This window comes from Ursus americanus, chromosome 1 (assembly GCF_024610735.1).
Source record: "Ursus americanus isolate L20-20 chromosome 1, mUrsAme1.1.p, whole genome shotgun sequence".
In the NCBI taxonomy this organism is placed as follows: Eukaryota; Metazoa; Chordata; class Mammalia; order Carnivora; family Ursidae; genus Ursus; species Ursus americanus.
This window is the reverse complement of record NC_142127.1, coordinates 41,574,375-41,601,178: the sequence shown is the minus strand read 5'-3', so window position 1 is coordinate 41,601,178 and position 26,804 is coordinate 41,574,375. Positions and strand designations below refer to the sequence as shown.

General features: G+C 36.1%; 1 protein-coding gene across 3 annotated transcripts in view; it reads left to right on the top strand.

Annotated features, from left to right (window-relative positions):
• KCNH7 (potassium voltage-gated channel subfamily H member 7) overlaps positions 1–26,804 on the top strand; it is a 456,827-nt gene that overhangs the window by 325,993 nt on the left and 104,030 nt on the right. For 2 of the 3 annotated variants that reach the window (XM_087864433.1, XM_087864420.1), the window contains exons 4-6: positions 2,209–2,637; positions 7,149–7,169; positions 14,983–15,197. In XM_087864433.1, the coding sequence (XP_087720559.1) occupies positions 2,209–2,637; positions 7,149–7,169; positions 14,983–15,197 (665 nt within the window). Of the gene's footprint in view, positions 1–2,208; positions 2,638–7,148; positions 7,170–7,599; positions 7,624–14,982; positions 15,198–26,804 lie in introns of all 3 variants that reach the window. The other variant, XM_087864413.1, reaches the window with a different exon arrangement.

Genomic DNA, 26,804 nt, shown 5'->3' with positions numbered 1-26,804 from the left:
AGGGGCCCTGAGGCCTATGGTCCACTGAGGGACAGAAATGTTAATCAGGAAAAGGGCTAGAATCAGAAAGATAGATCATGAGATTGGATTTGTTGTGGGATTTCAAGGTGTCTTTAAGACTTTCAAGTGAAGATGTCAGTGAGGCCAATAGATATGCAGGTTTGGAACTAAGAGAAGAGGTCTGGGCTAGAGATGTAGATTTATGAGTCATTGGATGAAATATGGAATTGAAACCATGTGTGTAGATAAGGCCATTTACTGGAAGAGTGTATTTATATAAAATGCAGAAAAGTCCATGAGTTTTGAGAGTGTTCTTCCATGTTTTAAAAGCACCCTCAATGCACTGAGGAAAAGTTCACAGTAAATATATTAAAGATAAGGATGCCTATGATACTCAAAGAATATAAGAAGGTAGATCATATTGTAGCCCAAAGACTCCCACTGACTGACTAGAAGGGCAATGTGTAATCGCCAAGCCATGGCGCCTCGTGGACGTAGACTACCTCACTAGCAACAGGGTTTAGAAACTCTGCATTTTCTTGTAGACGATACTTGGAAAGGCTTTGAATCATACAATAGTGTTTGGATGTTTTCTCTTACCTCTTCATTTCTTTTAGAAGTAGGAGTTTTACCTTAGTAGTTTTTAAAATATATATATAAAGAATGCATGCTTGATATAACAAATGATAAAGGTATATAAAGAAGAATGCAGTACAATGCCTTCCAAACCCACTTAGCTAGTCAACATTATGAGTTTAGTGTGTGTTCTTTCACATCTTTCTCTACTGCTATAAAACTTACATGGACAAATGTAGCCTTTTATAATTTTTAATGAAATGTCATAAACATTAAACTGAAACTTGTTTTTTCACTTAATGCTATTTTTGAATAAACTTCTAATTCTAATGAAAAATATATATATATATACATATATATGTGTATATATGTATATGTATATACATATATATACACTTTTTTAAAAGAAGATTCCTAAGTACGAAAATGCCATGATTTATTCAACCATTCTCCTTCTAATGGATATTCAGACTGTGTCTTGTTTTTGTGTGCCTTTGTACTACCCTATAAATGAGATTTAAAAGTACATATTTTCATTTTAATAGATATCGTACAATGATTTTATGAAGAATTTGTAGGAATCTGCAATCCCATCAGCAAAGTGCCAGAATGCTCACCAGCATTTTTTGCCATCACTACATGTTGTGTGTGTGTGTGTGTTTTATTTACTGCTAAATTGAGGAGTGGAAAATGATATGCTCTTGTTTAGATTTTCATTTTTACTGCCAGTAAGCTTATGCATTTATTAGTTAAAATTTTAATTTTAATATCCACCTTTTAATGTTAGATTTAGTTGTCCTTCTAAACATCATCCACTGAGATATGTATAACATTTCATGCCATATTCTCAGATTTTGGAACAAAAAAATATCAGGAAAAAGAAATTCTTGTCTTTATATCTCCATCTGAAACCAAAAGCCTTTCAAAAATTTCAAATGGAATGAGGAATGTTTTCATACATAGTAGACCCCACTTTTCCAATCCACACATGACTCACAGTATTATCTGTTGCAAACTTTCTAGGTATGTCAGGCCAACTTCTTATGCCCACCTCACTCTCTTCCCTCTTACTTAAGTACAATAACCCCAAGTACAAACCTTCAAGTACAAACACACAAATGCACTATAATCTCTCCTGTGTCTGTCCCTTTTACATATGGTGCCCCATCCCTTCTTTTTCTTTCTAAACTCTATTCAACCCTTCACATTTCCTTAAAAATGGATGTATAGTGTTTTTAACACTATGTGATGTGTAATAATGTGTAATATGTCTTTAATTTATTGAAATAAGAAACCTTGTGTCATCCAAGTAATGCATGCTTTCATGTCACTGGAGTGTATTTAACCATCAGAAACAGGATAAGATTATTTCACTATTTTCTTACTGCTTATATGGCAATTCATATTAGCCTCAGAAGTTTTCTACAATATCCCTCATTCCAACTGTAAATGACTTAATTAAGTATTGGTTAATAACTCTTTTTACATGGCATTTAAATTTGAGTCAACGATACTCGTTCATTTGTTTGTCTTAAGGGATATGTCTTATACATGTATAATGCGTGTGTGTGTGTGTGTGTGTGTGTGTGTGTATTTTCTGGTAATAATGTTTTTTCCTGTCTCCATTTGTAGGGAAACTTTTTGGGTTCAAATTCCCTGGTCTGAGAGTTCTCACTTACAGAAAGCAGTCCTTACCACAAGAAGACCCTGATGTGGTGGTAATCGATTCATCTAAACACAGTGATGATTCAGTAGCCATGAAGCACTTCAAGTCTCCTACAAAAGAGAGCTGCAGTCCCTCTGAAGCAGATGATACAAAGGCCTTGATACAGCCCAGCAAATGTTCACCCTTGGTGAATATATCTGGACCTCTTGACCATTCCTCTCCCAAAAGGCAATGGGACCGACTCTACCCTGACATGCTGCAGTCAAGTACCCAGCTGACTCATTCCAGATCGAAGGAAAGCATTTGTAGCATACGGAGGGCTTCTTCAGTTCACGATATAGAAGGATTCAGTGTCCACCCCAAGAACATATTTAGAGACCGACATGCCAGTGAAGGTATGTTTGTTTTTTTTAAATATGGAAACGTACATTAATGGACTAATGAAAGGTAATATCCATATTGTTTTTAATTTTGTCATTAATCCCTATGCCTCAGGGGAAGAAATGTGAATAAATTATGGCAACTAAAACTTAGGAGTCCTACTTTCAGAGTTGTTACTGATTTCCTCTTTGAACCATAGTGAATAATTTGGTTTCTTCTTGCTTCTTTTCTGTGTTTCTGAAATGGTATGATAACCATTATCTGCCTACTTTATGGAGTGTTAATTAATGCCTTATATAAGATATGCTTAGGTGATGACACTATCATCTCAAACATAATTAATTTTGCTGCATTTAGCAAATAGTCAAGCCTTGGGCAGAACGAGTAGGGTGTCTTCACAGGACTATGAACCAAGTCTTTCCAAAGGAAGAGGTGTATAAAATGTGGTGTACTGAGTCATCAGAAAGCTATAAATGATTGGGTTGGGTGGAGATCGGAAGGAGGAAAGGGAAAGGTTTAGGGGAAAAACAACCAAAACAAACCCTGAGAGTATTGAAAGACCAACTTGAAAACCAAAGTCAGAGCAAGTCAGAATTCATTTATCTTTCCCTGGCCTCTTTGTGTTCACACTGTTACGTTAGCCAGTAGTGAAAGCAGCAATGCTCAAAAGACACTGGTGAAAAGAATTCATTATTAACATGATGATGGCCAACATTTACTGGGTATTCGCTATGTGTGAGGCAATGTAAAATTCTTGACACACATTAACTCTCATTTAATTATAACAAGTTTGTGAGTTAGGAATTACTATTAAGCCCCATTTTATAGATGAGGAAACTGAGGCTTAGGTTTGCTACATACATAACTGGTCCAAGGTTACAGAGTGCCAGAGTCAGCTTTCACACCCAGGACCACTGGTCTCTAGAGTCCACCATCCACCACGCAGTGCTTTCCTGTGGTAGGAGGGATCTGTGGACCCACTGAACTTTCCCCCAGAGTTGGAGATTCAGAGTATCTGTTGAATGGCTGTATCAGTCCCACTCTTCTGAATCCCACAAGTTTGGCTCCTTGAGAGGCCCACTGTTCTTCCTGTGGTATCCATTACCGTGCATGCCCACCATTGTAGCTGGGGCTGCGAGTTTTCTTCTTAAAACATAGATCTGATCCCTGGGCTCATGGTGTAGGGTGCTAGGCTAACTGGCCACAGCTATTTTTCAAGCCTTACTTCCTGCTCCTGCAAGACTCCTTCCCCTACTATATATTTTACTCTAAACCTGCACAGAGATAATTGCTTTTTCCCAAAAATGCCTCACACATTGTCTTGCTTCATTACTTTGTTCTGCCAGGAATAACTCTTCTCCACTTTGTCCCTCCTCATCCTGCCTCTCATGGGCATAAGGACCAATTTCCCCTTCCCAAACCAAAAGAATTAAATGATATCACACCTGAGTGTGCAAAGCAGTGTTTGCACATATTATAGCATTTATTACATTCTACCTTTATTCCACGTGATAAGTCATTTCTGTTAGATATGCAAAGCGCTATGTTTCTGTGAGCTCCCCAGTGCGGGAGCTCGGGCACAGTTAGCTCTGCAGCCTTAGTATCACGACTGCCTTTTTCATGGCAGGAACTCAATAAATGTTGGTGTGAAATTGAGAGGACCGTGCTCGTGAAGTATGTTTCAGAACCACACACAACAGGACATGATTGTACTCCATAATACTTGAATCATGTGGGGGAGCTTTATGTAAAGGGCACAGTGAAAATGAGAAGGCAGAAGTGATGAAAGAAAACGAATTGGCAGGAAGAATTCAAAAAGAGAGAAGTCAGTATCACAAAAACAGAAGGAAGAGTTTTCCATGATAGGTTTGAGAAACTGTATCTGGTACAAAAGCAATTAGCACATCCGTTTTAATCTGTGGTCTAAAGAAGGTCAAAAGGAAAATAAAATCAAGGACAATTCCCAAACTGAATAATCATCTCAGGCCCCCATACTATGTAGTAATGGCATGCTCAATATCTCCGGACTCTGAAATTTGATCTTTGAGCAATGAACCCCATGGCTGAACAGCAATAAATCCCATAGGGTGATTCAGATGACTGACATACATTTTAGTTAGTCAGTCCACTTAGGGTAAGCATCTTTAGGAATCGTACTGGCTTCAGAAATTGGCCTTATTGCCTGAGTTACAGTATAATAACATTCTTACATAGTAAATGATACATGATCAGCTCACGGTACAGACTTAGCCTGTGGTTTGCTAGTGGTGCTGAGTAGGTTAGATCAGATTTCACGATTTCACTTTATTTTCTTCAGATCTATGTGGTCTTTATTTAGTACGTAGTTGCTGATACAATTATGGGAAAGGATGATTTAACATTTCTGCATTTCTCTATTCAGGACCCTTAGTAGTGAGGTCATCCTCGATTTCCCTCCCCCACCCAAGCTATGTTACTTTCCAAAAAATTATCACTTTCTGGCAGATGCGCGAGTCATTTGGCTATCGATTGATAAATTCAGAGGGTTTTTTGTAGTTCAGCTTTAGAGCAATTTTAGCTACAAAATCACTGATTAGCAGAGAAGAAACTACAGCTCCTAAGGGAGCTGTATAATTTGGTATATTTTAGAAACTGAGCCACTGACAAAGGAAGCTGGAAAACTTTTTTAAAAATGTCTTATTATTTTTTATTTGAGTATAGTTGACACACAATGCCACATGAAAATGAAAATTTTTTAAACTGATTTTTGTTTCATGAATTCACATGACTGGCTAACAGGTTAAATCCCACATGCGGCAGATTTTGAATTCAGATTATTGCCTCCTCATTCAAGAAGAGAAATTTCCTCCTATACAGGCTATCTTTATAGAACTTTAAATAATTTGCAAATATAGTAGTGCATAATATTTTACATTATCCTTTTATTTAATCTACATTATCAAGTACCTTGGAACTCTACTTCCCAAACCACGTACGGTGAAGGACCAGAATTTTTTCTAATCCATCACAAACAAATACATTTGCAAATATAAAAAGAAAACACTATTAGAAAAATGAAACCAAAAAACAGAAAATATAAACCCCAATTGTTTTATTATTAGATTGACCAGACATAAAATTGCTCTGTCAAATTGCTACGAGACTCTAAATACTTACTCTAATTTCTGCACTTAGGTTGTCGTGGATAAATAACAAGGTCTCAACTAGCACCAGTGCACAGACTGAATGCTCTTAGAATGTCAAAGCAGCATTAAACACATGATGCAGCTTCTAATCAGGTTCTTTGGGAATTTGCAAATCTTTATATGTAATTTTGAGGTTTGATAAGTAATGTTATAATTTTTAACTACTTATAAGCAGCTGTTACTTTACTAATGATTTGGGGCCCAGCTTCTGATGGAGATAGGTAATTCTATATAATCCCTATTTGCTTTTTTATGGTCCCTCAAAGAGGGCAGAGTTTTCACATAAGGTCACAAATTTGTGTATCTCTGTGGAAGGCAATGTCTACACTAGCAATTCAATATACCACATTATTGAAATTGCTTCAGTTGTAAGCTTTGAAACAATTATGATATATCCCAAGATTTTAAATATGCACGGCATTAGCATAGATCTCAACAAATGTTGAACAGATTTTTCAAATCTTGGATATATTTGAATGGTTTTGACATGACTTCATTTATTTTAAGCTTGTTTGTTTCAAAACTAGTAATGCATATTTTGTTAGTAGCAAATATGCATCAAAGAGTCAGATTGCTAATCTTAAAATAAATCTGAAAACACTCCACTCTGAGACTTGAAAACAGCCCATGATAATATAAATGAATATCTTAAATATTTTAGTTATTACACTGAGTCCCTTGTGACAACATAAACTTAAAAATCTCATATTACTTTTAATAGTCAAATCTTTCACTGATTTCTTACAATTATTTTTGCCTAAGAGTAACTCTTTGAGCAACATTTGGTATTTTCAAAATATACATTGAAGAACATTTGTGGGAGGGGCAGTTAACAGAATTCTGATTAATAACACAAGTTGGTTTATTAAGGTAAGCTGTTGTCTTAGAAATATTTTCCTTGTTAACTTACTAGGTTAAATCATATTTAAAAAATTACTTTACATTCCAAATGTTGCACAGTCTTTCTTTGTGAATAATGGTCGAACTGCCACTAAAATTGGCTTCGGACAAGATCGTAAGTTTTTATCACAACCGCAGGCAGCTGGAAATGCCTTTCTCCAAACTGTCATAATTATAAAACCTGTATCTTGGAATCCAGTTAAATTAAGTGAGATAAATGTTTCACATATTTGAAAATGCATGCTATGGCAAATATCATTTTTGGTTTATGCATTTTACTTGGTTGAATAGTACAAAATGCTAATTTCAAAGATACATTTTCAGTCATGACATCTTGTTTACTCTGATTGTTTTTACAGAGGTAATTCAGTGTATATAACATAATTTTAGTCTTCTTTTTTATATTTCTTTCTTTTTTTATCCTTATGTGCTCAAAACAGACAATGGTCGCAATGTGAAAGGTAATGTACGAACTCAAATCTCATCATCCGATGCTCAAAGTGCCCCTTTACTTGGCATGTTAACTTGCCTGCTGTACGCCCTGTTCAGTGCAACATCATGCTGCCCTCAGCTAGTCCAGGTGCCTGGTGGAGACATCATGGCTTGATTTTGTTGGAGACATTGTTACTTTCTCAGCCGTGTCACCAAAATGATTAGGAACTCCTTTTTCCTGCAAGAAGTACAAGGCTAGGTTGACAATGAACACCTCCTGAATATTTAAACCATTTGGAAAGAAGCAGATATCAAGCTAAATATATTCCAGTGTGAAAGAGGCACATAAGCCTATTTCAGCCAAAAAAAATTTTTTTGAGTGCAAGATTAAATGAAGTAATCAAAGTGCTACATGACAGTATCACTTCACTTGTTCCTCTTTTGTTTCCTTAAAACTAGTTTCACGTTCCTGGATGGCAGGGGGTATGGTTTTAAGCTTACTGTAGTAGTAAACTGTACATGCATGAGAGTCATTTTCTATTTCTCTATATTACATTTCAGTCATTTTTAATTGTGTCCTATATTAGTCTGAAATCACTGGCATGACCTGTAGCTACTGTAGGGTGATGTTTCAGTGGGCAATACCTCTGGATAAATCTGGATTTGACTAAAAACTTGAAATTCACCTCTGTTTTTTCTACTATCTCATAGTAGATATGAGGAATCACAAAATACAGTAATCGTATGCTTCTTATCAAGTTGAAAACTTTTGGGCTTAGTCTTTTAACATAGGCCATGCATGCGGCTGTGAGTGTGCATATGGTGACAATGACTCATTTTGTGCATGTGTGTTGCATGGACACGTCTCCACCAGTAACCATCACTACTTAAAATTCACTGTTTTGGCCTCTTCTGTATGTCCCTGCTACTCTGATCACTATGAAGTTTTGTATATTGATTTCTCAATTGCTTCCCTAATTAAGTCAGAGCTGGTGACGGTTAAGAATTAATAGCACTAGACACTAAAGCTGTTTTCTGGTCAGCTGTCCAGGGTGATTTGAAAAGAAGGGAAATTGTGGCAGCTTCTCCCCATACCAATTTTATTTTGCAAGCACTTCAGACAGGGTCTATGCAGGTGACCTCTAATAGCAGAATGGTACTTCATCTACATGATTATTCTATCCTTGGCTTGTCTACTGTAATTTCTAAAAGGGAGTAAATTAGTGTCAACCGTGATGGTGATTTGCGTTGATATAATTCAGGATATAATGTCAAGAAGCAGAATACAGACACCTCTTGCCAACTCGCCTATATGAAATATGACTGGCTTTAGCATTTAACAATTAGCAATTAATTATTAGACATTAATTTTTCCAGTGATCTTTTAAATATGGTGAGAAATGAATCTAATTTTTCTCAATAAATAGAAAATCGAGCTTGCTTATCTTCCAGACCAGCAGTTCACACTGCCATTCAGACTACATTAATTTTATTTTTCTCTCATAAATGAATCCATTTAATCTCCAACCCTTTTCCCTCAACCCTCCATTTCTTAACAGCAATAGTCTTTGAATAAAAATGAATCATCAAAGTCAGAATTTGGGATTAGGAAACTATAAACCATTGTAGAAGGTTTTCACATGTTAGTATTTATGAAGTTAAATTCCCAAATTAGATTTTAAAAAGTGCAAATTTAATTTTAAAATTAATGTAACAGTACCCCCCAAAATTTTCATTATTTGTTCAGACTTTGGTTTTAAAACTATCAAAAAATACTTAAATGTCTGGCTCTTTAAGATTTCTTCAGAACAGTTAATATACTAATTAGATATAGAACAAAACTTAAGTGGGCTTTTAAAATTTCTTTGGCATTGTTTCTAAACTACATTTAAATAAAACTTTTATTTATATAAGTAACTTTATAAATAAAACTACATTTAAATAAAAAAATTTTAAACAAAAGGCAAATTTCTATACTTTCTATACAAATGCACAATTACAGGGTTTTTTTTTCAGTATCTAAATCACCCAAAAAGAATTTCTTTACCAAAATAAAAGGAATAGTTTCGGCAGGCATTTGGAAGGTTTATTTCCCTCAGGCAAGGGTGTTGGCTAAATTCCTGACACAGGTGGTAAAGGAATCTTGATCTCCTGAGGATCCCATTCTTTAACTTTCTTGGGAAAGCTATTTTACTGCCTGTTACACAAAGAGCTATCCTAAATCCTTCTTGCTGAGATGCAGTTTTCTTCCCCCCTTTATCTATCCTGAGTGGACAGAGATACCAGCTGGTTACTTTTAATCTTGATATAATATCACAGTATAAAAATTGGAAATTGGTACTCGGTCTTTTCTTCTAAAATGGAATTTTCATTTAACCTTCATTTTAGGATTAATTTTGTTTCCCTTTAATAAATTTTCTTGGTACTCTGACTCTTTGAAATAAGACTTCAGAGATCTAAGTATAACCCATTATCAAGGGTTAAAAAAGTTAATTCAAATAATTGTGTATGCTGTTCATATGTGTGTATGTACATAAAATTTTTAACAATTTCTTTAATATTGTGAGAGGTGAACCTGATCTTATCTCGACTATGCATAAACTGATTTTCACCTCAAATTTAGTGGTTTCTCTGCCTATTCTGCTTTTCAAGTGATCCATAAAAATTAACCCCACTTACCCTACTTGGTAATTAGTTCATTAATATAACTTTACCCCTCTATTGCTTCCACCTCCTTATTATTTCAAGTAACCCTGCATCCCATTGACAAAGGTATGTTCAGTTTCTGTCTTGTCTATGAATCTGACATACGAATCTGGAACAAAATTATTTGCAAGATTTACTACAGCCTTTACCTCCTTAAGCCACAAAACCTATCAGACTCACAAAGGAAATCAACTGATCTGATATAGATTGTTTCTCATAAGCTATGTTGGCCATTACCAAGTTTTTGTGATCTTACATGAATTTGCAAACTGATTTTCAGTGGTGATAGTTTTCTTCTGAAAATCATTATATCATGCACTGAACGAGACAATATGAATATTGACTACAGATAATATGATTACTTATCCATCTTTCTAAGTGTTAAACTGGTTGCCAGTGTTCCTTTATAAAATCCAATTACTAGACACTTCATTTGCATTTGTTAATGTTAAGTCACTTCAGCAATTTTATTAAACTTTAGCCTAATAGACTCAGTATCCTAAGAAATATTGTATAAAGACCTGATGATTTGATAACAACCTTAATGTTTTTGCTTCCTTCTCTTGTATCCCATTTGATCCTCAAGAGCAGCAATCTTTAAAAAAGAAAATAGCATTATTATTTTTTTAAATTATCAAATGTCCTTGGCTATATTTCCAGCACCATCTAAAAGGAAGTATATTCTCTTTCAGCTTCTTGTAACTCATGATAAATTCAAAAAACCTCATCATAAAAAAATTTAAATATCTTTAATCTAAAATTCTTCCCAGTTGTTGCTTTAGCCTCTAGCTTGATCTCTAAATTCAGGATATTTCTTTGTAGCTGGAACCTGGCCTACTTTATATTTAATCAGACACTTGTAATATATTAGAGCTTTATCCAGCTGTTGGTTTAGTCTACTTGGTCACCTGTTTTTCATCTCCTTCTAGTACACTAGAACGTTTAACCTGGTCATCCATTTTGCAAATGTTTCTCTAAAGAACATCAAGTCCCCCTATGTACTTTTGAGTTTTACATTCCTTTCTATTAAATCTACTATTTCCCTTTATTTCTGCCCATTTATTTTATTTAAATTCATTTACTTTGTTTTTCAGGTTATTCTCCTTTCTTTCATTAGAGTCCTAAATCCCATCTGTTCATGATCACTCTCAGGGAGGCTGCCTTTCACCTTTAAATCCTCAACCAAGGCCTCTCTGAATATAGACCTAGGAGGTAGGAAACCCTGTATTCTGATTTCTAGTCCTTGATGCTTATTCCCCTTTGGCCTCATATTCTGTCTGCTTAGGTTTACAATTAGTAAAATGAGAATATTGTGGATACCGATCTTAACTGAAGTGTTGGAAACTTTTCACCAGAATTGAGATAGGTTTTAGAGGAACCTAAGCTAATACTGATCATCTTGCAGACTCAGACTTCTGCATATAAACAACTACTTCAAAATCAGTGTAAAAAGCACAATTATCTTTGTTATGCAGGATGAAATAGATTGTTAATGTCTTATCTAAGTAGCACGTGTGCATTATTTTAAGGAACATTTTAGGTTCTCCTGAATTCTTTAAATGTATTAATTTAAAAGAAACCCTAGATTAAATCTCTAATATTAGGAACTTAAGAAAAAAAAACACAGAATAGAGTAGCAGTTCAGAAAGTTTATCCACAAGTAAATATGAGAAGCTAAAACATGAACTCAATGAAGTTATAATGTTCTGAGGGCAAATCTGAGTATGACATGTATTGACCAGTGGTTTCTCAGCCCTGTCAGACCGAATGTCCCCTTGTTTCTACAATACTTTGTTATACTCATTTTACTATCCTGTAACAACATTTAGAGATAATTTAACCTATTTCTAAAAGATCAACATGATTCTTTAACCATAATGTAAAGAAGAAAAAGAAAAGCAGTTTATAATAAAATGGTATTTTTCTCAATATGTTGATGTTCAAATATAACTACACTAGAAAATATAATGCAAGAATCAGATATTTTAAAAAATGGTTTTAAGAGCATGAAATTGTCCAGATGAATACTGGATGACAGAGCAGGAGTATGGGTAGATAACAAAATAAAAACCACTATTGGAATAAATAATGACTGATCAGAATTATTTATGAATTTTAAAAATAGGAAATAACAAAATTGGATTATGAAAAATACACCAAGATAAACTGGGGAGAAAATGAGGAAGTATGATATTCTCACAAACGAGCCAGCCCTTACCAGCTCAGTGAAATGTCAACACGATTCCCTATGTGATAACATGTGATACTAATGAATTGCACTGAAGAAAGAAATCCCACCAAATTTCAGAACATATATTCATCTTCCAATATTTAAAAAAGGCCTTGCAGACCATATGCCTTCCTAAACAATGGGACTAGAAGATGGCTTGGAGCAAGAAGTGGCAATCAAGACATTTAAGTGAAGTTGAGACAGATCTCTAGGGAGTTACTAAAGTGAGATTGGAAACCAGCAGGTAATCTCAAGACAAATAATTTCAAGTCTGTAGCTCTTATATATAGTTTCCTTGAATTGCATCATGCATCGTTTTACATATATAGAGAACAATAATACAAAATATTTTTGAAAGAAATTTTGTTAATGATTTTCACTGATTCCTATAATTCTTTGCAAATTTAATATTTGGTTTCAACACTGGCAAAAAAAAAAGACTCAAATCTCTTTGCCTACGTATTTATTCATAACATGCAAACACAAACTATAACCTTATAACCTGAAGTCTGAAATTTCATATTGGTAATTCAAATGCCACAAGTAGCATAGCTCCAAGTGATACGATTTTCCAAAGTGGTGAACAACTTTTGGTAAAGTTCTGAACAAAACGATGTAAAGCTCTTTCTCTTACATGGTAGTTGTAGCTCTGGAAAGCTCAATGTGTATTAAAATCATGTTAAAAGTAGATTGTGCTCTTTATATGTGAAACAGGTTCAAGGCTCAGATCATTTTAAACAGACTTTCACCTACATGAATGCCCACTGGGACATATGGAACAGTTTTTCAAGGTGAAGGAGTAGCCACCTCCCATTATTATGAGAAACTAACATTTCCCCACAAATGCCCCTGGGATGAACTACCTTCATAGTTGAGACCTCTTGCTCATTGGTGTAGCCAATTCAGTGGAGTTTATTGGAACTGGCCCCAAGGACAATCAAAGTATATTTAACAGTGTTTGTCTGCCTTAACGTCATAGATCATCCATGTTTTGCCCGATTTTTTAAACAACTCTCTACAGAGAGTTGTTTAAACTACAGAAATGCACCACATAGAAGAATGATAAAGAGAATTGAAAGATGGGTGTAAGGGTTTTAAACACAACTATATATCTGAGCTCAGCTTTCTCTAATCTCTTCTCAGTATCCCTGTGTGTAGCAAAAATACCTAATGAATGAAAATATGACATTAGAGTTGAGGAAAAGGCATTATCTAAAACATCTGAAGACCTAGAATGTTTTACAGATTATAAACTTTTAAGATATAGGCCTGGAATATAGCCATAGAATGATACAAAAAAGGAAACACTATCTAGGATATGTTACAATAATAAATCAATGGTGTGTGGTGGAGACTTGTACAGAGACCTAGAGGATGAAGTTTCTGTCAGACCTGTCTGGACTCTAGATTAATAGGGTGCCACTTTGGGCTCATATTTCTCTCTTTGTCATATAAATAGAAAAGAGAATACGAATCTATATGCAAATGAGAGCATATTGGACAATAAATGCCCTAAGAGCTCAATGACATTTTTCACCTAGATGGACTTGATTACGATCATGGATAAAACTCAGGGCATGAATAGAAATGCACCTCAGGGAACACAGTATCTGCCACATAGGTGAAAATTCTCTCAAAATCATTTCAAACTTTTATGATAATCTAACATTTTATTAATGAATATAGTATGAATTTTCTCCAACTATGAACTAGGTGATGGATATTTTTTTACTAGCATTATATTTGAGCTCAGTTGATTTATTATTGTGATTCAAAATACACAACCTGTAAATCTAATTTTCAGGTGTTTAGACCTTGTTTGGTGCATAAAGTGCTTTTTGATCCCTAAAATGTATTTGTTTCATTCTGAGCAACAACAACAGAAATAGCATAATGCAAAATTTGCTGACTAGCAAGTTCAGTCATGCAGTTTCTATGTTTTAAGCACTCTCTGAGGCAGCAAGATAACAGCTGGGTAACACTTGTGGGCTCAGGATTTCTATAAAATTATTCCTGATGCTAACTTTTAAGAGCTGTATCATGGTAAAAGTTGCAAAACCCATTGTACAAGATATTCTTTGGAGAGTTTCCTGACTTTCCATAAGCAACACAGTAAGTTCATCTCAAGATGTAGCTGGTCAGTATATTCATCCTGGACAAGGGGGCCAGGAGTCCTAGAAGCTTGACCAATTGTATTCATAGGGAAGAAATGAAATGTAAGAAGTGACCAGGTTTGGACAAACAGCACTAACTTCCAGCTATAAGATGAATAGTTCTGGGGATTCAAGGTATAGCATGATTAAAAAAAAAATAGTAACCAGGTACTACCAACCCCAGCCCATTACCTAGCTATGTCACTTCAATCATAAGTTATGTTTGTCAAAGCATTCTTCTGGAATGTTTTTTATAGAGGTTCTCTCTTTGTCACTGGTCATGGCCCAGAGAGGGGAGTAATACATATTGGAGCTGGGTAGACTACCCGTTCAGAAATTTCATGGCCAACATGATTTTAACCATAGGCAAGTCCTTCCTTGAATAATCCCTGGATTATAAAAAGACATTCTTGAGAAACCAGTTTGGCCAATAATAGGCCAATAATAAGGAGTGGAGTTTTTTTTTTTTTTCTTTTATTCCAGCCCTTAATGAAAGAAGTTAAGTAACAGCTAAAGATGCCATCTGCTTTCTGGGTACACACCTTGGACCCCATCTTACCCTCGGATACTCACATGTCACTCCATTTGGCAGACAGTGACCCTAAACCTTGTGTTCAGGTATCAGCCGGCTGCATTTAGTCCCTCCCGAAGCAGGGTCACACTGGCTGTGGATCATTAGCAGGTCATTCAGGACCATCTCTTTCTTCTATTTCTCCTGGTACTGCTTTTACAAATATTTTCCAATTTTTTTAGGGCCTTTTAATCATATCAAGTCAAGCCTCCTGGGATCCACGTCAGATTCAAATCTCAACAAATACAGCACCATTAACAAGATTCCACAGCTTACCCTGAATTTTTCAGACGTCAAAACTGAAAAAAAGAATGCATCCCCTCCTTCTTCAGATAAAACCATTATTGCTCCCAAGGTTAAAGATCGAACACACAATGTGACAGAGAAAGTCACCCAGGTAGGATATGATTTTACTCTCAACACTGACTATTTCTAAGGCTCTTCTCTGCACCATAAAACAGATGATTTTTCCTATAAATGACTATCAGAAGAGGTAAGCTATTTATTTGCACTCCAATTTACCTTGAGATGTTGGGTAACCCTGTAATGCAACAGATAAATAAAACTATAGACTGTGATTTTATCTATTACAAGACTAAGCAAAAATGGGCTAACTTGGTATTGTTGTTCTCTTTGTGGCAGAGGTGGTTAACCTGCTATTCATCATGTTTGGACATTTATTGTTTTGTTGCCAAAGCCTGCACTATTAAAGCATGGTTTCTTAATATAATGGATGTGACTATTGAAACTTTAGGTGACTAATTGGGATTTACTCTAAATTATGGCCTCCTTTTTTGCACTTACTGTACTAAGGAGACTCAGATATAAGTCAGTTGACTTGAGGAAAAGAGCAGAGATGATTAGAAGTTAGAATAAATAATACATTTTGCAGGAACAATATTTTATTCTTGTCAAATAAATATTGCAGTTTGGACGAGGGTAAAAATGTGCCATCTAGCAGGAGCCCTACTCTAAAGAATAGATAAAAATAATTTGTACCTATTATATCAAAATACCAACCTAAGCAATATCTAGCTTTTGCTTACAATGCACTTACATTGTTGGGAATTCATGACTCTCAAATTTGTGTCAAGTAAACAGTTCTTTTACAAACACTTTACTTGGGATATTTGCTTAGCAAATCTTTTCAAGAACTGTCACAATATGAAGGTAAACTTGGCCACAATCTCTATCCCAAGCCTTGAAGATTTTGAATTGATGAAGTTTTTTCTGTAATTATAATCACTACCAGCAGCACTACAGTCGGTCTGTAAATAACCCATTATGAGTGAGATGAAATAATATGTAAAGCTGTGAGTCAGTTATAAATAGACCTGAGCCGTCTGTGTTCGAGATGAGAGATTATACATGCCATACTCTACTATATATATGTATGTGGTTTTTCTTACTTAAATTCAATTAATTAGCATATAATGTATTATTGGTTTCAGGAATAAAGGTCTGTGATTCATCTGTCTTATATAATACCCAGTGCTCATTACATCACATGCCCTCCCCAGTGTCCATCACCCAGTTTTACATATATGTAGTACTGAGGCCATACTTGAGAGCATCTCTAGTATATATTTTAATATTTATGTAGTAGTGAGGTTTTCTACCCTTAGCATTTCACTTTTCTTAACTTAGTAAACTAGAAATGAAAAATAATTTATAATATTTATATTATATTAATATTATAATTTATAATGGTTATTTATAATAATCCCATAACATTGAAATTAAGATATTTCAGAAATCACACAGAAGACTGATTGCAAATTTTGGGGTCAGGACCCTGCCAGTGGCCGAAGTGAGCAAAGTCGCCAGGACAGCGCAACTGTAGTGGAGAGTATAGTGATGTGTAGAGCGCAGGCCCCTCTAGAGCAGACGGTTACCATTCAGCTCGAGCCAGTTGTGGTCATGTAAGAATCTTTGGTGAAGCTTTCCAAATCTTCCAATCTAAAAAAGAAGCTGGAAACCCAGGATTTTAGATAAGCTCTTACTTTCCAAAAGTTGGCAAACTAATTCAAAATGCTTTTTTAAGTCAAACAAGGCTCACCTTCAAGCCTGTGGGCAGCCGAGTGTGATCCCTGTAAAGCTTTCCTGTGCTTGGTTTACTGCAGGGCCCACCCTATCCTGCTACATTTAGCAGGTTTGGAGCTCTGGGAGAGGGGGACACGCACTTGGACCAGCAGTGGTGTCTGCTCTGGGGACTTTCTAAGCCCGGTGAGAGGGTGAGAGAGGAAACATTACAAATAACCATAATGAAATTATGTTAATAATGAATACAGGAACACACTTAGGGGGAAAGTAATTGATGTTTAAAAGGAGAATTTTCAGAGAAGAAAGAGAGATGTGATGGGGCCTTTCATCTGGATCTAGAAGGTTACCTATCGATTGAGTAGTAAGTGATGTTTAAGAGCATAAGTTGGAGTCACTTGCACTTGTGTTTTAACTCTGGCTTAGTCATTTATTGTATGCCATGGAGATGAGTGCCATCTACCGTGTGACATCAAGGCAAGTTTTAGTGACAAAACTTATTTCTCAGTGTTGACGTAAAATTAAATAGAGTGATGTGTGGAAATGTTCATCACAGTGGTAAGTATATAACATGCAGTGTTAGTCACTATTCTGTTTAGTAACATTTTTGTGTGACTTCTCTCTGCCCTCCTCACCATCTCTGCATTTTATCCCTACATCACCAGGGCCTAGTAAAACACCTGATGGAGTGGAGTTCATGGAGTTTTTACTGAAAGAAGGGAGGAAGGACAGAAGGTGGAAGGGAGGAAGGATGGGAGGAAGGGAGGTAGGAAGGAAGGAAGGAAGGGGAAGTTGGTGAAAAGGGGAGGGGTGAGAATCCCAGGCAGAGAAAACAGCAAGAAGAAAGTTGTAGAGACACAAAAGTCCATATGTCTTCGGAGAACAGGTATTTTCCTGGCCCAGGGAGAGGGTAGGCTGGGCAGGGACTTGTGAGAAGTGCAAATTTCCATTCTAGATGGTTCATCAGTACCTTTTCACAAAAGTGCCTTGGGAGTCTAAGTAAAATGCTACAGCTGCCATCAAACACTTGCCATCGTTTCAAAGCTTCATGCTTTCTTTTTAAATTCCTCTTTTAAGGGCGCCTGGGTGGCTCATCAGTTCAGCATCTGCCTTCGGCTCAGATCATGATCCCAGGGTCCTGGGATCGAGCCCCATGTTGGGCTTCCTGCTCATCAAGGAGTCTTCTTCTCCCTCTCCCTCTGCCCCCACTTGTTTTCTCTTTCTCTCACTCTCTCTCTCAAATAAATAAAATAAAAAGTCCTCTTTTATATTTATCTTCATAATATCACAATATTTGTTTTAACATTTTTAAAAAATGTTTTAAATTACTTACCACTGAGGTAATCCGAAGCCCTAAAAAAAAAAACCCATCTCTTTTCTATAGCTTTTCATACTTTACCTAAATACTATAGAGCCCCTCCCACAGACTCCAAAGGACCTCACCTGAAAAACAATGCACCTTAAAGATGTTGGAATATTTGAATTGGATCCTGTTTTATAAAAGATCACTTTTTTTTTTAACAATGTGAAAAATACAGTGATAAGAAGGAGATTCTGGAGACGGAACACTTAAGTGGCTATGGTTCTGACCAAAAACGATGAGGGACTGAAAAAAGGCTGGGACCAAAAACTAGAAAGAAGAGGTGGTAGGAACAATCCATCTTCTTTTTAGTGCCATCTATAGCTCTTAGTAACAAGCCTGCCAACTGCCTACATGTGAAACCAAACAAGGTAGAGATTGAATATTGAGAAATTCCTCCTGGAGACATGGCCTCTGGAAATTTTGTTTAAGCACTTAAAAGCAAGACTAGCCTCATTTAATGTTTGTGAAGTTTCCTCATCATCACTATCTCTGGAATTTCCATATTCACAACATATAACATCAATTATCTCTCTAATCACTAAAAAAACTTGGTAAAAACCTGAAGATTTTACTATTCCCTTTGTTAGGCTTGTATGGAAATTCTCCTTGTTGAGATATTCTCACCGTATTTCTGTAGGCAGCCAGCAGTATTTTCTTTATCTAATCTTCTTATTTTTTCCTTTAATAGATTTTTATGGGAACACTTTCTTCAAAAGAAATCAGGGTTTTGTTCATAGATCATTCCATAATGAATTTTTTTTTAATTTTTTTTAAGATTTTATTTATTTATTTATTTGACAGAGATAGAGACAGCCAGCGAGAGAGGGAACACAAGCAGGGGGAGTGGGAGAGGAAGAAGCAGGCTCATAGCAGAGGACCCCGATGTGGGGCTCGATCCCATAATGCCGGGATCACGCCCTGAGCCGAAGGCAGACGCTTAACCGCTGTGCCACCCAGGCGCCCCCATAATGAATTTTAAACACTCCTCTGAGCACAACAATAGAGCAGACATTAAGAAAAAAGGCATAAAATGAAAGGAACAATTAATTTCTGTTCATGTTGTGCTCTATCAATATTTGGATCTTATCTCTATTATACATTGGTTAATTGCTAATTAGCCAAATTGTTATTTCTTCCCCAGCTAGAGTGAGCTTCTTCAGAGTAGGGGCCGTGTTGTTAGTCATTCATTCATGTATTTGTTTATTCACTTGACAAGCATTTATTAAGAACTAATATGTACAGTGATAAGTTCTGGGAATTCATGTGAAAAGGCAATACTGTGCCTTTGAGAAGTGAGAGAGGCAGACAAGCACAGTCCATAGGCATTAGGATGCAGTGTGAAGGATTATACTATAGGTAAACAGAGTGCAGAGGGTACTGGAAGAAGAAACCTTGCCTATATTGGGAGTTCGGGATGGTGGTTGGGGAATACAAACTCTTAGAAATGTTTTGAAGCTTGAGAATTTTCAAGGTTAGGAATTAGAATCTGGAATGGGCCACATTTGGGGAACTGTGAGTACCAGAGAAGGAATGAAACATGAGGTGTTCATATCACTAGTGCCTACCATGATACACAACATATAAGAAGAGTCTTAAAAGATTTGGAGACACTGAAGACACTGAAGAGAATTAAGCAAGAGTAAGTCTGTTGGTCAGAAATCCCCAAAGCAGATGCTTGCCTTCCAAATTCTCCCCATAGGCAAGATTCTGATTCTGGCTGTTGTTTCAGGTCCAAAGACTCTTCTCATTGGCTGATCTTATAGGCCAGACTTCCAGAATGCCTCAGCTCTTTATGTCATATTCCATCTGACCTTCTCTATTAATTGGAGAAAATAGAAAAAAACTCTCAGAAGGTGTGGATTTTTTTAAACTACAGTCTAGCTGGTACAAGCTGATGTCTAGTAGGGTCCATCCTCAGAAGACAGGGTCTTAATTGGCTAATTCTTACCAAATTCCACTGGAGTGGTGGAGAGGGAACAATGAATGGGAAGAAAAGTTGGGTAGGTGGAGAATAAAGATCTCCTTTTACCATACATTTGTGGTTCTCAGGTGAGGATCAAATTCTTGGCTATATCTGCCCCCTTTTAAATAAAAGTAAACTGAACTTTTGCACTCTTGTATGATTTCATGATTCCTGAGGCTAATTCTACTAGTTCAAATGTTATGCAATTTTTTTAGAATAAAATGTATTATTTGTTGTCATGGTCAGCTTTTACAAATTTGGTACTAGATCACTCTCCCTGCATATGCATAAGAGTATCAGGAAGATTTAAGAAGGCACTGTGGGTTCCAAATATTTATTGGTCAGTCAGATGAGACTGTATCAGTTAGTCAGTGTCATAACAGAATGTAACAGAAGCCCAACTGGAACCATTTAAGCAAAATATGAAAGGAAGAGGCAGAAGGTCACATAACCAAAAAGTGCAAGGACAGATCTGCTGTGGGCCATGGCTGCGTTCATAGTTTGAACAGGTGATGACATTCTTGCCATCTCAACTATGCTTTCTTTTATTTTTATTTATTTATTTTTTTAAAGATTTTATTTATTTATTTGACAGAGATAGAGACAGCCAGCGAGAGAGGGAACACAAGCAGGGGGAGTGGGAGAGGAAGAGCAGGCTCCCAGCAGAGGAGCCTGATGTGGGGCTCGATCCCATAACGCCGGGATCACGCCCTGAGCCGAAGGCAGGCGCTTAACCACTGTGCCACCCAGGCGCCCCCATGCTTTCTTTTATATTAACTTTAACTTTCCTTCACATCTTATAGAATGAAGGACCTCAGTCTCAACTCACATGATGCTCAAAGTTGGCAATCCAATGGGAAGGGCCTTCTCTCCTCTGGTTCCCATTATCTTCCTGAGAAAATAGAATCCTACTGGCCCACATGTGGTCTAAGAAGCATAGCCCCTTGGCCAATGGCCACAACAGAAAAGTGCAGTGGGGAGGGGAGTCTCTAAAGAAGGAAAACAAAATAAGTGGCCTATTGCAAAGATAAAGATAGGAATTCAGGTTAAACACCAGTCTCTCTCTCTCTCTCTCTCTCTCTCTCTCTCTCTCTCTCTCAGTTTCTCTCTCTCTCTCTCTCTCTCTCTCTCTCTCTCTCTCTCACACACACACACACACACACACACACACACACCCTACTATACGTTATTCATTATGTTCTGGATAGGCATTAGAAACACAAAGATACAAAAACCAGTAACAATACTCAAGGGTAATAAACTAGTTGAAGAAACACTATATAACAATGTATAATAGTAGCATTTATAAGTACTAATTTAATAAATGCTACAAGATTGTGAAACTAAAAGTAGCTCACATTTCCTTTAGACTCAGTACTGGTCATATTATGATTGAATAATTCTACAACTTATTGCATGAGTACTTAAGAGGAATGTCTGATGAATTTAATAGAAATCTATATTGTGATCATCAGAAAATAAGACATATGAAAGGTCCTAAATGAATGAGGAAACTTTAATTTGGTGAAAAGATGATGGAGAGAAGAATTACTACTAGTCCACAAGTATAATTTTTCCATAGCTTCACTATTAAGAAAATAAGTTTTAGGAGTAATTGGAGACTTGGGTCACAAGAAAGAAAACTCTGAATGTTTAAATGGCCATATGATCCTGAAATCCACATAGAACTCTAAAGCCAGAATAGATTCCCATTATTTAGGATTCATTTAAGTGTATTATTGGCATGAAAATAGACTTATGATAGATTTAATAATAGCTGACATTGATTGAGCATTCACTATGTGCCAGGCTCTATGCTAAGTGGTTTAATGGATTATCAATTTGAATCCACATAACAGTCCTTCCTGTGAGTTGGTACTATTATTAACATCTCCATCTCATAGAGGAGGAATAAAACTTAGAGAGAGGAAACAACTTGCCCAGGTCACATAAGGAAATGGTGAAAGTAGCCTTCAAACTGAGATCTTAAGACCGCAAACTTGAAGTTCTTCATCTCCAAAGTACACCCTCTCTATATAAATCTGTACTGGTTCCCTATATGCTTACTAGATCTACTCAGAAGTTAGGATGGCATTTGCACATACCTGTAACATTGGACTGTTTAGTCAAAATATTAATCTGAAAGTTTAGTAGCAATTTACCAGAAAAGTGAGTCCCCAGAAATAGGAAAGAGGATATGGTAGATTTTCTCCAGAACTCCTCAAACTCCTCAAAAAGCAGAAGAAAACAATCCTTAACAGGGGAGCTTTATTTCAGCTTTATCTTTTGTGTAAGTTTATATCCTGTTTTCCTTATGCTAATTTTAGATTAGGAGAAAAGATTTTGGTTTTTGTTGGTGGCATGCCACTCAGTTGAAAGAAAAGCAAAATTACACTGATAGTACTGACATAAAGAAGAGCTCAAAGATTATGATTTTTTATTTTCCACTGAATTTTGTCCATTATGAATATGCTCATTATCTCTTGATGTTTTTCAATAGCTCTAAACTTATATTTACTTTTGACAGAAACCCAAAACAATGCTTATAATTCAGGACTTGTTTAGAAATGGAGATTGACTTATAATGGAGAGATAGTATTGATTTCATTAGCTAATGTTTTTATAAATGTGTACAATTTTTGTATATCAATTAGCCTCAATAAAGCCAAAAATAATAATTCATCATTTCAGTCTTAATAGTACAAAATTTTTTATATTTCTCTCATTGGATAAATTTAAACCTGAACTTTCTTCAATGACAGTATTAAAAAATATCTTTCTGGGGCGCCTGGGTGGCACAGCGGTTAAGCGTCTGCCTTCGGCTCAGGGCGTGATCCCGGCGTTCTGGGATCGAGCCCCACATCAGGCTCCTCTGCTATGAGCCTGCTTCTTCCTCTCCCACTCCCCCTGCTTGTGTTCCCTCTCTCGCTGGCTGTCTCTATCTCTGTCGAATAAATAAATAAAATCTTTAAAAAATATATACCTTTCTGACAAAACTACAAATTAAAAGTGGTTCTCTATATAGCAATAGTTTCATTAATAATGCCATTGTAATTCCAACTCCAGTTCAGATCTGACACCAGCTGGATATCCTACAATTCAGTTCAATTATGACACTCTCTACCTGGGAGATAGCACCAGATTTCACAAGTTAAGAACTCAGCCCCACAAAACTCCCCCCTTACTTTGCACACCAACCACAATTCCAGGTTGTTCCCTGTGCCTCTGACTGACTGGCTGGCTGCAGATTGGAGGTTCTTGACCCGTTCCTTGGACTTGAATAGTTTGTTAGAGGAGTTACAGAACTTCGAGAAACATGTACTTATGTTTACCAGTTTATTTTAGGAGTATATGCCAGATGGAAGAGCTGCATAGGGCAAGGTATGGAGAAAGGAGAGGAGAGTTTTCAGTTTACAGTTTCCTGGCCCCGTCCTTTTGGGTTTTTGTGGAGGCTTCATTACATAGGCATGATTGAACAACTCAGTGGCTATTGCTACAGATTCAACGTCCATCCCCTCTCCCCACCAGAGTTAGGGACTGGGACTGAAAGTTCCAACAATCTAATCACATGATCAACCCTCATCCACAGGTGACCTAAGGTGACTTTGGGGCTTTCCAGAGCTACCTCATAACATAACAAAGACGTTTGTCACTCCCTTCACTTAGACCAATCAAGGGTTTAAGAGCTCTGTGTCAGGAACATGAAGACCAAATACGTGTTTCTTAAAATAAACCATAATATCACAGTCATGAATTAAAAATTACATTTAATTTAAAAGTCTATATTCAATGGTTATTTTTATAAAGTCTCACTGATGCTTCATTCATGAAATCACAAAAAACGAAATTCACAATACATCTACAGTATGTGTTAAACATTTTCCTAAACTTCATTTCTTACCTAAATTAATGCAAACCTCAATAAAAATGTACAGATCATCTTGAACTGCCAGAAATAGTAATAATCACAAAATTCCAAATTAAGTTTGAAATGTTAATGCAGGAGTCCAAAATTGCCTCTGAACACTTCCAATTTAATTTGACATTAGTTTTGCATTGATTATCTTATTATTATTTATAGAATACCCATCAAATCTGGCACAGCAAAACAGAAATCCCCATCTAGGGTTTTCCCCATATATTGGGTTTGATCTATGTCTATACAAGCAAATAGAAATGAAAAATATATGTGGATGCCACAAGTAGGAATAAAGCATGTTCATCAGGATAACTATGGATTCGATATTTGTGAGCGCTTACCAACTGTAAGTCAAAGTTTTAAGTACAATAGTGATGGGAAAATGAGTAAGTCAAGGTCCTTGCCTTCAAGGGCCTTTTATTGAAAACACAACTTTGATCTGAGATCCTGGATTATGTTATCTAGTTTTCTCTGGACAAATAAATATATTCTAAGATTGTAAGTTATGATGAGGAAAAGATAAAAAGTAACTATTGACATTTAAGTAGCAATTGACTACTACAAGCATAAAGATACTCATTATTTTGAAAAAGGAAATATGTGATTTTTAAAAAGCAACAAATTAATTTTTGTCTATTTTCACTAAATACTACATGCATATCAAAACTGATCAATATTCGCTGACATATTCCAAGTTAAAATAGTTTTATTTCAGTTTAAAATACCTTGATAAGCTCAAAAGTCATACTTCTCTGTACTATAGATGATGAAAAAACAGCATCCTTATGAAACCCTAGTAGCAACTAAAAGCCATAGCTTGTAGGGCAAGCATTTATGTATAATTACTTTAGAAACAACAACAACAACAACAACAACGAACACCTGTTCGGTTTTGTACATTCATCACATATTTTTAAATGAAGGAAGGAGAAAATATCGCCTCCTTTACAAGTTTTGTCAGCCAAAGAAATCAGGTTGAAAATAGATGCTTGAAGAAAAGAAGTAAAATACCAGTGGTCAGAAGAGACAGGTAAAAATAATTTGGCTCAGCATATATAGTGATAGCCTGGTTGCTATGGCAACAGAGACACAGGAAGATTGTGGATATCTGTTGCCAAGATGTTTTGTTTTTATCCCCCTCAGTTAGTGTGAGCCTTGGGTTAAACTCAGACCCAGAGACAGAAAGGAAGTTTTGGAGGGAGAGTTTCTTTGCTCATGTGCCCTCATGGCATAGAGGTTGGGACAAACACAGTTCAAAGTGGGTTGCCTAATGAGAGTAGGCAGAAGGAGTAAATTTTTCATGTTTCACAGGATGAAAATCAGGCAAAGGATTTTTATCAGCTATGGAAATTCCAGAGCAGACAGGGCGTTTTCACATACCCAGGCAGACCAGGGTCTTGTAATGTTAAGTGGCTGTGAACTGTCTCTAGAGTCAGGAAATGAATTCAACCATGGAATCTTATTTAAACGGAAATCCCAAATGAGACAGTAAAAATAAAATAATAATAATAAAATAAAATAAAATAAAATAAAATAAAATAAAATAAAATAAAAGTCTCATTGGTTTTCTGGGTGGTGAAATTGTGGGTAATATATTTCCCCTCTAGCTCTATTTCTCTGTATTGTGGAAATCACATTTATAATGGAAACTATGTAGTTAGATAATAAACCCTCTAAAACTCAATTGCTTTAAAAGAGTTCATTAAAAAGCAGTTAATCTTCATAGAATTTTAATATTCAAAGGAACCTTAGATAACATCTTCCCTAGGTTTTTTTTTCAAAACTTCCTGATCAATGGAGTCATCTGGAACACTTCTCTTTCTCCCTCTCCTCTCCTCCCCCAATGCACACACACTCCAGAAATTCAGTAAATTTCAGTGGAGTCTGAGGATTCTGAATTTTTAACAATTTCCATTCCATTTGCAACCTCTATTCCAACATTTTTAAGATCAGGCAAATTTGGAAAATATGGATGTAGCCCAATCCTTTCATTATGCTGCTAAAGAAAAAGAAGAAAACCCAAGTACAGAGTTAGGCTTTATATTTCTTCATTGTCATTGTACCTCTATCTCTTTCTGTAGATTTCCGAAAAAGATAAAAACAAGTCAGTTCTTATTTATGCAATTCATATTGGAGAAACAGACTTCCTTTCATAGGGAAACTCCTGATTCCAGGAGAACCTACTGCCATTTTCACTTATTGTGCAAACCCTCTAAGAAACAATCTCCATGTAAATTTGCCTAGGCTGGAGTCCCTCAGTGTGTCTTCAGAACACTGGTCTCACAAGTATTTCCCAGAAGAAAAGTTTTCTTATTCAAATACCACTGCCACCTCTCCCCAACCCCATATTAACATGGCAAATTAGCACATTAGAAGTTTTCAGAAGTCCTAAATTAATCTGTACAACTTTGCTTTACCCAATATTTTTTGATGAGTATTTACTTGATGGATATTTACTTGACCCAGTATTTCATATTTTTTGATGTCAGAACCTGGGTTGTGTTTTTTGTTTTGTTTGGTTTTGGTTTTGGTTTTATTTTTAGGTGATCTCTATACCCAACATGGGACTCAAACTTATAACCCTGAGATCAAGAGTCGCATGCTCAACTGGCTGAGCCCGCCAGACACTCTGTCAGAACCCATTTTTAATTGTCTGTTTGTGTAAAATACCTATTGATATTCTGAGGAATTCGTATTTGAGGGGAGATTCTGTAGGAAA